The sequence below is a fragment of the Daucus carota genome, chromosome 1 (genome assembly GCF_001625215.2).
Source record: "Daucus carota subsp. sativus chromosome 1, DH1 v3.0, whole genome shotgun sequence".
Lineage (NCBI taxonomy): Eukaryota > Viridiplantae > Streptophyta > Magnoliopsida > Apiales > Apiaceae > Daucus > Daucus carota.
This window is the reverse complement of record NC_030381.2, coordinates 51198308-51213784: the sequence shown is the minus strand read 5'-3', so window position 1 is coordinate 51213784 and position 15477 is coordinate 51198308. Positions and strand designations below refer to the sequence as shown.

At 33.7% G+C, this 15477-nt stretch overlaps 2 protein-coding genes across 3 annotated transcripts; both read right to left on the bottom strand.

The window, feature by feature from the left end:
* Positions 1–781: 781 nt before the first annotated feature.
* LOC108207315 (probable LRR receptor-like serine/threonine-protein kinase At3g47570) lies at positions 782–4373 on the bottom strand. Its single transcript, XM_017377775.2, has 2 exons — positions 1452–4373; positions 782–1264 (listed from the first exon to the last, which is right to left on the bottom strand). The coding sequence occupies exons 1-2, from the start codon at positions 4270–4272 to the stop codon at positions 885–887; spliced, it is 3201 nt and encodes a 1066-aa protein (XP_017233264.1). The 5' UTR covers positions 4273–4373; the 3' UTR covers positions 782–884.
* Positions 4374–12407: 8034 nt separating this feature from the next.
* Positions 12408–15443, bottom strand: LOC108214084 (probable LRR receptor-like serine/threonine-protein kinase At3g47570). 2 transcript variants are annotated; one of them, XM_017385877.2, is made up of 2 exons: positions 13741–15443; positions 12408–13551 (listed from the first exon to the last, which is right to left on the bottom strand). In XM_017385877.2, exons 1-2 carry the CDS (start codon positions 15428–15430, stop codon positions 13172–13174), a joined length of 2070 nt encoding a protein of 689 aa, XP_017241366.2. In that variant the 5' UTR covers positions 15431–15443; the 3' UTR covers positions 12408–13171. The 2 variants fall into 2 exon arrangements, with proteins under 2 accessions (XP_017241366.2, XP_063942069.1); XM_064085999.1 differs by having other exon boundaries at positions 12408–12940.
* Between the last annotated feature and the right edge of the window lie 34 nt (positions 15444–15477).

Here is a 15477-nt window from a genome sequence, read left to right as displayed (position 1 = left end):
TCGTGGGCTGCAACCGGAGATTAATATCTGGACAGGGGCCCTGGGACTCGTGTTGGAGAGGTTGGTTCTAGTGGTTCTGGCTCTGGTGGTGCCATGAAAGAGATAGCAGGTTTGTTCTGCAGATGGTAAATGATCTAACTGGGACGTTTCCACCACCTTGGCCATTAAATTGATTCAAGAAAATATAAAATTCCTAGTACATGCAGCTTCAGAGAATCAAATAAATTGTCATTAATATATGCCTTGGCAATTGAAATTTACTGTTTGGTCGTTCACAGGATATGCCTTTAATCAAGTCATTACCTTGTTCTATTTTATAACATCAAGCCTCAGGTTAAGAGATTTACTTTGTGGTTATTGCATATGATTTCTGAAAAACATTGAGCTCCAGTGGATTCATGTACACCGGAATTAAATGGTAGCATCTTTCTTAACTTGCTGGACTGTAAAACGGAGGCAGTGAACGCTGCTGAAGAGGACTGTATCAAACTGGATGGTACAACTGAGCTGAGGGGCGGCAGGCAAGACCATGGCTCTGGTCCTGCAAATTGGATTGGGCATGACTGATTATGAATTACTTAAATTTTTTATGTTGTTTCTGGTACACAATTTCCCACAGGCTTGGACATAGCTCAAGTCTTTACGGGAAGCAAGACGGGTCTGTCTGAAACATCAACATCAATTTGTGAAATCAAAATTTATGGACTAAAATTTTAGTATGCGGTGTGCAACTTGCAGGCAACAAAATGTGTTGTTATTGACTTTGAAAAAAAAATTAAAGTGGAATTAAGCAAAATGTGTAAACATATTATTAAAAGCCATGTTTTAGTTCAATACAAGATCAGAGAATCATAGGAAAAGCAGAGAAACATAGACATGGGTTACTAGCTGTGCTGTAGAAGATTGTCTCTTGCTGCATGAAGCTGCTTGATAGCAATACCAATGTCAATGCGCTCTTTGGGCATTTCTAGTGAACATAGTATCCCCACTTGAAATATTGATGCCAGGCATGCCTCTAAGGCAGCCTTCTTGTATGACTGATTTGTTGTCAAACCATGATCGTCTAGATCTATTATGATCCGCGGGTCAAGAATGTTCATCACCCCAGAAGGGAGGGCTTTCCTCACATAGTCATGAAGACTATTATTATTGTCCAGCAACGTGCTGCTACATGTAGGTCGTTTTCCTGTAAACATCTCTAGTAGAAAGATTCCGTAGCTATATACATCTCCTTCAGCAGATATCTCCCCACCCATTCCATACTCTGCATAACTAAAAGGTCAAGACAATTGCCAAAAGTACTGTTCCACGAATTTAATAGTTTACTTATATAGTAAATACCACTCCTTACATAAAAACTTCAAGTAATATACAGTGACGGTGTAAATAAAAGTGTGGAGCAGTATAAAAGAGTATTAAACATTGACAAAAAATATCATTTTAAAAGTCACCTGGAGGCACATATCCAATTGTTCCACGTACACCGGTAGAACTCATTTGTGATTGATTGATGTCACTTGTAGTAGCAAAGTAGAATCTTGCCAAACCAAAATCACTGATACGAGCAACAAGATCATCATCGAGAAGAACATTACTTGGCTTTAGGTCGCAATGAATGATACTTGCATGAGAGTGATGATGTAAGTAATCCATTCCTAGTGCAACGTCGATGGAAATATTTACTCTCTGAAGTAGAGTCAAGTTTCTTTCATTCCCTTCATCAGAAGGACTTGGATGCAACCAGTTGTCCACACTCCCATTAGTCATGAACTCAAAAACCAATGCCTTAAAGTCATTGCCCTTAAAATCAGTGCTAGAGCATGCTGTGATGATCTTGATAAGATTTCGATGACGAATGTGCCTCAATGTTTCACACTCTGCCAGAAAAGTCTTGTTAGCTCCATGTATTTCAATGTTTAGTACCTTGACAGCAAGTATGTGTTCCACTGATTCGAGAACTCCTTTGTAAACAGAACTGTATCTTCCTTGACCGAGCAAATTGTCTGGAGAAAATTCATTTGTGGCCAGCAGAAGGTCTTGGTATGAAAGCTTGGGATATTGATCATCCTTCAATACTGGGACGGGGTCATTCAACTTCTTGGAGTTTCTACGTTGATAAGAAATCAACGCAAGACAAAAAAACAATACACCAAGGGGTACAAGAACTACAATTAGTATTATCCTTGGGGCAAATGCTACTTTCTTATGTCTTGAGACTTTTCGAGGACAGGCAACCAAATGCAATGCTGGAATGCCTCCACAAAGCTCCAAATTTCCAGCAACTGAAAAGGCACTCATATTTGAAAACTGACCTTCTGTAGGCACTTCACCTTCAAGCTTGTTGTGTGACAAGTTGAGAAATTTGATAAATTGAAAGCCATTCAAAAAACTCGGAATACTCCCAGAGATGTTATTGTCGGAAAGATCTAGAAAAGCAAGATTTTTCAATGCTTTAAAAGAAGATGGAATTTCACCTTGAAAAAGGTTTCCATCCATATATAACATCTCCAACATTACACAATCACCAAGAGTAGCTGGTATATCTCCTCCGAGTTTGTTGTTTGAAACGCCGAGTTTAACCAGTTGTTTCAAGCTTCCAATGTTGGATGGAAGTGGACCGCTAAATAAATTTTGGGACAAACTAAGTCGAATACAATGCGACAAGAACAGAATTTCATTAGGTATTGCACCTCCAAGCCGGTTGTTAGCAATGGACACTACCTCTAGAGTTGAGATGTTAAACAATTCAGCAGGTATGCTTCCTTGCAGCACATTATCATATAAATAGAGTTTAACTAAATGAGTAATGTTGCTAATGGAAGTTGGAATTGCACCTGAAATGTTGTTTCCAGCCAAAGCTAGCAGGCCTAATTTTGATAGTCTTCCAATTGATTGTGGAATGCTCCCCGTTAAGAAGTTGTCTCCCAAATTAAGATGTATCATTTTCTCCAGTTTTCCAATTCCATGAGGTATGCTTCCATATATATAGTTTCCATACATATACAGGTCTTCCAAAGTGGTGGAGAGATTCGCAATGGAATCAGGGAGCTCCCCTCTTAAACTAGTCTCGCCCAAGCTCAATCTCTTTAGATGGGTACAATTAACCAAGGAATCAAGAAAGCTCCAATCATTGTACCGCATATTCTCTCCAAGTGGATTCTGACCCAGACCTAGCCAATCAAGATTCAGAAGGCTGCCCAAATTGTTTGGTATAGGCCCAAAAATACTGTTTTTATTGATATCAAAGAAAACAAGATTAGACGCATTAACAACTGACGGTGGAAATGGTCCTGAAAGTTTGTTCTCACCAACATAAAATTCTTGCAGCTTAGGAAGGGTGAAGCCCAAATCCGATGGAAGTGTTCCTTTTAACATGTTAACGGCAAGACCAACAATATAGAGAGACGATATGTTAAAAAGTGGTCGGGGAATCATACCCGACAATCTGTTTGCTGACAAATCAAGATCCTCCAATTTTGCAAAATGAGCCACTTCCCGAGGTATGTCACCAGTTAAATTGTTACAAGCGAGATGAATCGAACGGAGTGATGATACATTTCCTATCGACGGTGGAATTGATCCACTAATATGATTGTTGCTAAGATCGATGAAATCAAGCTTAGACCAAGAGGCAAACTCAGTGGGTAGATTTCCTTCAAAATTGTTTTTGTATAAAAAAAGAGTACGAAGTGATGATGTATTACCTATTGAAGGTGGAATTGATCCTGTAAACTGATTGTTTCCAACAGAAAAATAATAAAGCTGAGACCAAGAAGCAAAGTCAGTAGCTAATTCTCCTTGAAGATTGTTTTTGTGCAAATTGATGAATCTGATATTTGTACAACGATGCAAGTCGGCTGGAAAACCTCCTTGAAAAGAGTTGTTTCCCATAGAAAGAGTTTTTAGGCGAAACAGTCGACCAATGTCATTTGGAATCAAGCCATGAAAGCGGTTTTCAAAGAGGTAAATTGTCCTCAGGAACGAGAGGTTTCCAATATGAGGAGACAATGTACCCGCCAAGCCTAGTGATGAGAGGTCGAGTACAGTTACCCTCTGTCTTCTGCGGCTGCATGTAACGCCTGTCCAATGACAGAAGTGGATGGAATTGTTCCACGACTCCAGCACACCCGAGGGGTCATCTGTTATTGAGGACTTGAATGAAAGCAAAGCTTGCTCATCAGTAAAATTGTTTGACAACGAATATACCAACCTTGCTGAGGTTACCAATACAAGAAAGAAGAGAATGCTGAATGGGAAAAAGCTGAAAACCATGGTTGTACTTGTACACTAGACAAGTGAAAATGCTGCACAAGATTAGCTTATCACTATCAATAGTGAAAATCTTGGCCTCTGAGGAAATCTTGGCCACAAGATTATAAGTGGTTTCATTTAGTTTGGGCGCGCAGGACTTCACAAGTCAAGCACAGTCTGCCCAAAGAGTAAACAAATACGTTGTGGACAACATTTACCCCTAGAAAAATTGGTAACATATTATATTAATATAATTATGCACTTAAATAAATATATTTTTAATATATTTATTCAAATAATTTGATCATTTAATAAAAATATCATTTTAAAATTTTATCTCATGAATTAAAATTTTAAATTTATAATCATATTCACAAATTAGAATATTAATAAAAAAATTGATCAAAATAAATTAAATGTATAAAATGAAAAAAAGTTGTGATATCATTATTGACTTGAAAAAAATATTAACATTAATTCATGTTTTAACATACTTGATAAGTCAATTACATTTGAACTTTATCAAATTTATTTACGATTTATTTTTAATTAAAATAAATAAAATAGTTCTATAATTAAAAAAAACAGGAAATAAACTTGATAAAATATAATATATTATCATAAATACAAGAATTATTACTTGACTGTGATAACATTCAAAATGTGTACAACTTCTTATAATATTTTACTGCTTGGCCTCATATTTAAAGGTATTTATTTGACATAAAGATATTTAATGTGATTTTAATGATTCAAATCATACCCATTAGGATCAGCGAACAAAATGATATATATCCTCCACTTTAGTGACCATTTTGATGATATTTAATGCTAATACGTAGTAGGGTCAGGTTTCATGTATAACCGACTAAACTTGAAACTTTAGAACGGTATTAATTGTTTAATAAAAGCAAGTTATATGTGTGAGATTGATAAATGTATTTTAAAATAGTATATATTTAAATATACATCTTTTCAATCTATGCACATTCTTAATTTTAATGAAACAAATTATATTTGGTCATTCAGACAAAAAAATATATTTGATTCTTAATTCATAACGCAAAAAGAATGACCAACTTCTTTTTGCACTCATCTCAATATGATTGGTAGAGGTACTTCTAAATAATATTTTTTAAGTTTTTCAGAAAAGTATCCATATTTTTGGACAAAATAAAAAAATTGAAAAATAATATTTTACAAGTACCTTGTCGGAGTATAGTGAAACGCGTGAAAAAGTAAGAGGGTCATTCTTTTTAGGAGAGAGGGAGTGTATCTCACTAGTGTGATAAAGTGGTGAAGGTAATGCTACATATTCAAAATTTGTTCCCAAAACATATGTCTATTTTTAATTGGATGATTGATGTGCATACGAGAGTCTCATTATTATTAGTGTGTGATTAACGAATCATTCATTGACACTTGGATTTGGGAAAAAAAATTGGGAACACTTTCTGGGGTACTTAACATTTTCCAAGTGGTAAATACAGATTAATTTATTATGATGCTGCAAAATCGTGATATATGAACTAATCAAATTTATTATGATTTTATAACACTGATATATATATATATATATATATATATATATATATATATATATATATATATATATTATAACAAAATTTCAACATACGAAGAGCCAAAATGTGTATGTTTTGATTTTTTATTATTATTTATATGTACGGAGCAGAACTAGAATCTCGTGTTTTGTTACACTACATGAGCTAGATGTACTGCAACAGAATCTCAATCGGCAAGTTGTACACGAGTTGTGTTGGAAAATGAGACCCCCAAATTAATACTCCATATGTTTCTTTATGTTAGTCGTTTTGACTTTGCACACCTAATTTGAGGTGCAAAAATCATACTTCTATGTATTATATTTCAAATTTTCTTTTTTCTGAATCAAAGTTTAACATCTATATTTTTATTCAAAAAATAAAATTTAAAAAATAATGTACAGATTGCACCTCAAAATACGTGCAAAAAGTCAAACGGCTAACATAAAGGAACGGAAGAAGTATAATATAATAGATTTTTGGAATTCCGGTATGCATTGGTGCACTTGTCAAATGGTACTAGACTACTATATATGGACTTCATCAACCCTTTCATCCCAAAAAGTAACGGGCCAGTTTAATTTAACATTTCACAATTTAAAGCTACATAAATACTATAATTTATTTTTAACTATATTTGATAAATACAAGTCTAATATAATAAGTTGAGATAGTGAGAATGAGCTTGGCCTCGCGAGGCTGAGACGAGCCATTGCCAAATCCAATCCTGAGCAACTCGCTTCTCCTCTAATTCGTCTTGCCTCGTCTTGTACTGTTTGGCCATGTCTAGATGAGGGAGGCAGTGCGGTTCGACGGTGGAACAAGGGCGGTGAGATAGCATTTTCATTAGGGATGTAAAATTATTCGGGTGATATTGGGTATCGCTCTGCTCAAGTATCGTATCATATTATATTTAGTTTGTCCAGATTTAGGTTCGCGATCATGTTATTCGGATATAAACTGATCCGGGATATTTGAGTTCCAGATCTAAACGAACATGATCTAGTATCGTATTTTATATTTTTTAACCGGGTAGTTTTTGATCTATGAATATGAGCCATATATGATCCACTAACATTAAATATCATTATTATTTCAATTATTCAAATTATTATCATTTAGTATAAGTAAACATACTATTATAAAATATAATATTCTTAAATCAAAAAACATACAATCATATGTTGGTATACATCATTTATTAAATATATATATATGAAGATAATAAGCATCACCACATTAAATAAGTCATATTTATAAAGATATAAACTTAAATAATATATTAAAATTTTATAAAATGATAACTATTTAATTACAAATGTGATGTATTTGAATTATAATATGTATATAAGTTTGAATCGAACATTAACCGTGGATCATATTCGGGTATTCGAGTAGGATCATATTATGAAAAATTATATGAGACCGAATTTGAGCGGGTATATGTGTGCTCATATCCGAGATCATATATTATACGGGCTTAATTTTTTCGCCAGATTTTGATCGTTTTCAAAACGGATATGAGAAATGTATCATATTTTTAAGCCGAATATAAATCGAGAAATCGGGTAGTCCTTATCGATTTACGGACCTAATTTCCATGTACCAGAGAGTGGACAAGGGAGTAAAGAAGGGTTTCAATTTTTTCAAATCAACGATTTGAAGACCGGAATGACGGGTGTTTAGTTTTCCGGATGCAAGTAATTCATTTAGAGTTATTAGGGTTAGGGTTTAAGATTTCAAAAGAGGAAAGTGAATTATAGAAATTTGCTAATTGTGCATTAATGGATAACTCTTTTTTTTTTCTTTTATGGGTAAACATTATTATTGAGGACATATTTTTTACTTGTAGAAAAAAATAATTACCTTTTTATTGACTTGTTTATGTCTTTGTTTAATTAATATTTTTTTATATTATATATTTTCTTTAGTGTCTAATTAAAAAAATAATATATATAAACACGTTTTAGAAAAATTATAAATTGATATATTTCCTTTAATTTTATATAATATGTATATTTCTAATATGTTCACTCATATTCTTCGTATTTTTATGATGTTTGAGAAAAGTTTAATCGATTTTTTTAGATATAAAATTTTTGTTTTTTAAATCCTATGCGGACTAAGGATTATTTAGCTACAAATATTGATGAAAGGGATACCATATAATTGTCAAAAAAATATTAGTTTTATGTGAGAGGAATTAAGATGGCAGAATGCAGGGACATCTAAAACACAGTCTTTGATGATGTGTTTGCTAGATTCCAGAGGAGTTATCAATCACTTAAATGTCTATTACAGCAAGCGACTTTATGATGGCAAGCAAGTTTAGGGAAGAGTAAATTGCACATTGTGTACCTGTAGTATCAGCTTGGTGCGCTTTGTGTACCTCAATTTTCATATCTAGCATTGTGTGTACCTCAAGTTTGTAGATTCTTGCAAGGTGTGTATTTCCGTTAGTTTGGAGATTAACACCGTTAAAAAAGGAGGGGCAGCAGTGGAATATCATGAGAATTTATAAATTATAAATATGATTATTTCACCTGTAATATATTTCAGTTACATGTTTTTGCGGTGCCTGATAATGGATTCGGTTGAAGCCTTGAGGAAACCAGTATGCATATTATTTTTGTTTAAGTGTGCATTCAATTCTTTTTCAAAAAAAAAGATAATTCATAAAATTAAATGAGCCTCAATTTAAAATAAAACCAATAAATTAGAAACTTGTTTTGATGTGATTCGTATTTTAAAGACAACTATATTTAAAATCCGGTGATATGTAATGATAGAGGTGATTCCGTTGAGATTTAAGAATATTCATTAGTATTTCTTTAAAAAAAAGAATATTCATTAAAGTTTTTCGATAATCAATCAAATTAATGATAAGCTTAAATTTTAATATATGTTTAAAATGTGTGAGCATTCAATTAAGATTTTCTTAATATCATAAAGATATGATTCGAACACGGATTTTTTTTCGTGTGTTATAAAATGTTGTATTTTTGTAGATTTACTAATATGTTAATTGTGCTGGATGATAAAAAAAAAAGATTCAAAACTTTTTAAAATGACATGACAGTAATATAAATATGGTTTTAATATATGGACCAATATGTATGTATTATAAAGCCCGCTTGGAAAGTTTATGATTTATGACTTAAGATAATTAGTTGATAAGTTAGAAGTTTAAAATGTATGGGGCCGTTTGGCTTAGCTTAAAAGAAGTGACTTATTGCTTAAAATAAAGAAGTGTATTAAAAATGATAAGTGAACTTGACTTATAAGTTATTTAAAGTGTTTGGATAACTTTTGTTTATAAGTCAATTGAGAGTGTGGTAATTTAAATTTATAAATTTTAAAAAAATTCAAATTATTAAAATAAATAAAAAGTTTATTAATAAATAAAGTTTGTTACATATTAAAATTTTTAAAATTTCATAATAAAATGCAAATCACTGAAAAAGCTCTATGTTTGAGTAATTTTTGAATTATTGATCACTTATAGGTTATTAAAAATATAATAACAAAAATGATTTCCAGGTAATTCATAACTTACTGAAATTTTTTATCAAAAAAAATTCAAAAGAATTAAGTAACTGAAAAAATACCTCAAATTAAGCAAGTCAGATCTGGCTTATTTCTGACTTTAAACCGACGTTTGACTTATTATACAAACAATAAATTTTTAGTTTAAAATCAGAAATGACTTAAAATCAGGACGTAAAGCCCGAGCAAATAGGCTGATAGTCCCATATTATCATTAAAGCTAGACCAGTGAGCTATTACGCTTTCTTCAAAGAATTATCGCCGATGACTTAAAAAAAAAAATCGAAACAACTTGTGGAGCCTATATCGTTTCATATACTATACTTTTTTGAGATCTTTCCAAAATCAGTAAGATATTAATATATTCGTGTTAAAATTGACACTCTAAATCAACTTTACCAAATTTTCATCTTATGTATAAAAGCAATACAATCGATTATAATCTTGAACTATCAATAATTCTGAAAATTTTGCTAAAATGATTAAATATATTAGTTACATATTTATAATTTATTAAAATCTCATTATATACATATTTTAAATTTTTGAATGTTTTGTCACCATATTATTATCATTTATATATATTTAAATGTGTCATAAATTTTGAAAAAATTATTTAATCTGAATTTTAAAATTATTATTAATAATATACACAAATAGATATACCCATTGCCCCTCCTTTCCACTGTCAAATTCCAACGCTACCCTTCCTTTCTAACGGTGTTTACTTCCAAACTAACGGAAGTACACACTTTGCAAGAATCTACAAACTTGAGGTACACACAATGCTAGATATGAAAATTGAGGTACACAAAGTGCATCAAGCTGAAACTACGGGTACACAGTGTGCAATTTACTCTTTAGGGAACTAGCAAAGAACCAAGAGTACTGGTGTAAATTAATTGCTCCTTCACAATGTTATCACTGTACTTATCATATGGTGAGGAATATATTTCCAAATAGGCACAAACCACTTAAATATGTACCACACATCAACTTCATCTTCTCAAATTTCAAGTCTCAACCAGGCATATAAGACATTGTAATTAGTCTTTAATTTGACATCTTCAAGATTAAGATAGTAGACTATATATACAACACAAGTTCTTTTCCCTGTTTATCTTCCTACACAGCCAATCTTTTTTGTGACATTAATGAATCAGCAATAGCATATATGCAAAGCCGTGTTGCTCATGGCAATGGACATATCACATCATCTTGAAGTAATAACTTTGTTTTTGTCCGATGGACCTATTCAGATTTTTATAATTTATTTTTTAAATGATACTGATCACTGATACGGTGATACCGTGTTTGCAACTTTAGGCTTGTGATTCCGTCATGACTTTACAGGTCAAGCAAAGCTTGGAAGGATTGGGAAATTAAATGGTCATGAAAATGAATGACGACGTTTATTGATTGGCTAATCTATTTTCTATGGAGCAAATACAGATATCATCGACACAGATTGATAAAATTTGTCACCAGTCTCGAACCCAAATATTGATGATTTATTTTTATTCACATGATAACGGGAATATAAATATAGAGCGGTTTTTCAAATAAAAGTAGAAGAATGAAAAACAAAATTTGCACATAGGTCATAGGTGTTGTTAACCATTTACAAGTCTGTGCAACTTAAGGCTACAAGTTAGGACAATGTATCATGTAATTCTCGTTTTCTTAGATAGTTCCCTGTAAGGTAAACATATCCATGGTGTAATATGTAATTCACTAGCCTAGGAAAACATGAATGGAAATGGTGTAACAGAGGCCGGCACAACTGGGAAAATACTCTACCATTGAACTAGTCTGGTCTGATTACAAGCGAGACGCGATTAGCTGGAGCATCAAGCATGGACAGGACCTAATTACTTAAAACTGGTTCTGGTCTGTTACAGTGATCATAGATACGGTGGAGAGATTCGACGTAAACTAAACAGGTTTCAGGGTAACAATCTGATAAGAAATTAAACAAGAAACTACTGTGTTTTTATTCAAGGTAACAGAAAGGCTCATACAGGTTAATTGAAATATAGTTTATAAATCATATATGATGAAAACTCTATTGATATGGCTTTTACTACCTGTACGGCTGTACCTGAAGTCCTGAACAGATGGTTCTGGAAACATATATTTCACCAAAGGACAATAAATATGCAAAGCTTACAAGTTAATAGAACTAAACGAGATCCATATAGAGTACCTGATCACCTGTCCACAACAGATTTGGCTAATCTATTTTCTATGGAGCAAATACAGATATCATCGACACAGATTGATAATATTTGTCACCAGTCTGGAACCCCAGAGGGACCGTAGACCATGGTACCCTGGTCCTTACTCAAATACATGAAATTCTACAAGTTTACAACTTGCAGTATGCATATTCTGCCCCAAAATTTACTTTGGATTTGGACATTTCATGATATTAGTCTTGTTTTTTGCAATTTAATTATCTTAGATTGAGAATTATATATATATTACAATTAAATCAAAATTTGGCCAGTTTGACTAATAAAATCAGGACTTATTAAAGCTACAACAGTTAGCAAAAAAGAAAGAAAAAAAAAGAAGCTACAGAACTTGATTTTCCGAAGGCTAAAATGTGCTTCATAAACTGGAAAAACAAGAAGTGAATTACAAGTGAGAAGTAAATAAGTTAATAAAGTATTTGGAAAAGAAGTAGAAGCTTGAGAGAAAACTAGTATTCTCAACTTCTTAAAAGTGCTTCCGATAAATACAAACGGATCAAGAAAAACAGAAGGCAAGAGCAGTTTCTGCTTCCTCTGGTACTGCGTATTGGATAGGGAAAAGGTCAAGTGCATTGATAACTGATTATGAATTACTTAATCTTTTTAATGTTGTTTCTGGTACACGTACAATTTCCCACAGGCTTGGACATCTAGAACCAAAACTCAAGTCTTTACGGAAGCAAGAGGGGTCTGTCTGAAACATCATCAATCTGTGAAAATACACTTCATGGACAAAAATTTTAGTATGCTGTGTGCAACTTGCATGCGAACTTCGAAAAAAAACTAAATACAATTAAGCAACATGTGTCAACATATTATTAAAAGCACACCAAATGGTGAATATCACAAAGCCATGTTTTAGTTCAATATATACAAAATCAAATCCCAATCTGTGGTATCAAGAGATAGAAACATAGGAAAAGCAGAGAAGCAGAGACATAGGTTACTATCTGTGCTGTAGAAGCTTGTCTCTTGCTGCATGAAGCTGCTTGATAGCAACACTAATGTCCATGCGCTCTTTGGGCATTTCTAGTGAACATAGTATCCCCACTTGAAATATTGATGCCAGGCATAACTCTAAGGCAGCCTTGTTGTATGACTGATTTGTTCTCAAACCATGATCTTCTTTATCTATTATGATCCGTGGGTCAACAATGTTCATCACCCTATGTGGGAGGGCTTTCCTCACATAGTCATGAAGACTATTATTATTGTCCAGCAACGTGCTGCTACATGTAGGTCGTTTCCCTTAAAACATCTCTAGTAGAAAGATTCCGTAGCTATATACATCTCCTTCTGCAGATATCTCCCCACCCATTCCATACTCTGCATAACTAAAAGGTCAAGACAATTGCCAAAAGTACTGTTCCACGAATTTAATAGTTTACTTATATAGTAAATACCACTCCTTACATAAAAACTTCAAGTAATATATAGTGACGGTGTAAATAAAAGTGTGGAGCGGTATGAAAGAGTGTAAATAAAAGTGTGGAGTAATCTGTGGCATCAAGAAGAGATAGAAACATAGGAAAAGCAGAGAAACAGAGACATAGGTTACTATCTGTGCTGTAGAAGCTTGTCTCTTGCTGCATGAAGCTGCTTGATAGCAACACTAATGTCAATGCGCTCTTTGGGCATTTCTAGTGAACATAGTATCCCCACTTGAAATATTGATGCCAGACATACCTCTAAGGCAGCCTTGTTATATGACTGATTTGTTCTCAAACCATGATCGTCTAGATCTATTATGATCCGCGAGTCAACAATGTTCATCACCCTATGTGGGAGGGCTTTCCTCACATAGTCATGAAGGCTATTATTATTGTCCAACAACGTGCTGCTACATGTAGGTCGTTTTCCTGAAAACATCTCTAGTAGAAAGATTCCGTAGCTATATACATCTCCTTCTGTAGATATCTCGCCACCCATTCCATACTCTGCATAACTAAAAGGTCAAGACATTTGCCAAACAAGATGTTTCACGAATTTTATGCTTACTTATATAGTAAATACCACTCCTTACATACAAACTTCAAGTAATATATAGTGATGGTGTAAATAAAAGTGTGGAGCAGTATCAAACAATGTTAAACATTGACAAAAAAAATTATTATTTTAAAAGTCACCTGGCGGCACATATCCAATTGTTCCACGTACACCGCTCGAACTCATTTGTGATTGATTGATGTCACTTGTAGTAGGAAAGCAGAATCTCGCCAAACCAAAATCACCAATACGAGCAACAAGATCATCATCGAGAAGCACATTACTTGGCTTTAGGTCGCAATGAATGATACTTGCATGAGAGTGATGATGTAAGTAATCCACTCCTACTGCAACGTCAATGGAAATATTTAGTCTCTGAAGTAGAGTCAAGTTTCTTGCATTCCCTTGATCAGAAGGACTTGGATGCAACCAGTTGTCCACACTCCCATTAGTCATGAACTCAAAAACCAATGCCTTGAAGTCATTGCCCTTAAAATCAGTGCTAGAACATGCTGTGATGATCTTGATAAGATTCCGGTGACGAATGTGCCTCAGTGTTTCACACTCTGACAAAAAAGTCTTGTTAGCTCCATGTATTTCAATGTTTAGTACCTTGACAGCAAGTATGTGTTCCACTGATTCGAGAACTCCTTTGTAAACAGAACCGTATCTTCCTTGACCGAGCAAATTGTTTGGAGAAAATTCATTTGTGGCTAGTAGAAGGTCTTGGTATGAAAGTTTGGGATATTGATCCTCCTTCAATATTGGGATGGGGTCATTCAACTTCTTGGAGTTTCGACGTCGATAATAAATTAACGCAAGAAAAAAAAACAACATACCAAGGGGTACGAGAACTACAATTAGTATGATCCTTGGGGAAAATTCTTTTTTCTTATGTCTTGAGACTTTCCGAGGACAGGCAACCAAATGCAATGCTTGAATGCCTCCACAAAGCTCCAAATTTCCAGCAACTGAAAAGGCACTAACATTTGAAAACTGACCTTCTGTAGGCACTTCACCTTCAAGCTTGTTGTGTGACAAGTTGAGAAATTTGATTAATTGAAAGCCATTGAAAAAGCTCGGAATACTCCCAGAGATGTTATTGTCAGAAAGATCTAGAAAAGCAAGACTTTTCAACGCTTTAAAAGAAGATGGAATGTTACCTTTAAAAAGGTTTCCTTCCATATATAGAAACTCCAACATTACACAATCACCAAGAGTAGCTGGTATATTTCCTCTGAGTTTGTTGTATGAAACAAAGAGTGCAACCAGTTGTTTCAAGCTTCCAATGTTGGATGGAAGTGGACCGCTAAATAAATTTTGGGACAAACTAAGTCGAATACAATGCGACAAGAACAGAATTTCATTAGGTATTGCCCCTCCAAGTCGGTTGTTAGCAATGGACACTTCTTCTAGAGTTGATATGTTAAACAATTCAGCAGGTATGCTTCCTTGCAGCACATTATCATATAGATAGAGATCAACTAAATGAGTCATGTTGCTAATGGAAGTTGGAATTGCTCCTGAAATGTTGTTTCCATACAAATATAGACCACCTAACTTTGATAGTCTGCCAATTGATTGTGGAATGCTCCCCGTTAAGAAGTTGTCTCTGAAATTAAGATGTATCATGTTCACAAGTTCTCCGATTTCATGAGGTATGCTTCCATATATATAGTTTCCATACATATAGAGCTCTTCCAAAGTGGTGGAGAGATTTGCAATGGAATTAGGCAGCTCCCCTCTTAAACTAGTCCGGCCCAAGCCCAATCTCTTTAGACGGCTACAATTAACCAAGGAATCAAAAAAGGTCCAATCATTGTACCGCATATTGTCTCCCAGTGGATTATGACTCAGAGATAGCCTTTGAAGATTTG

Bases quoted from the DNA above. Each gene is read 5' to 3' on its own strand.
- LOC108207315 (XM_017377775.2), bottom strand. From the start codon at position 4,272: ATGGTTTTCAGCTTTTTCCCATTCAGCATTCTCTTCTTTCTTGTATTG. The intron at 1,265-1,451 runs GTGACTTTTAAA...TTAGTTATGCAG, and splicing joins AATTGGATATGTGCCTCCAG to AGTATGGAATGGGTGGGGAG.
- LOC108214084 (XM_017385877.2), bottom strand. From the start codon at position 15,430: ATGCGGTACAATGATTGGACCTTTTTTGATTCCTTGGTTAATTGTAGC. The intron at 13,552-13,740 runs GTGACTTTTAAA...TTAGTTATGCAG, and splicing joins AATTGGATATGTGCCGCCAG to AGTATGGAATGGGTGGCGAG.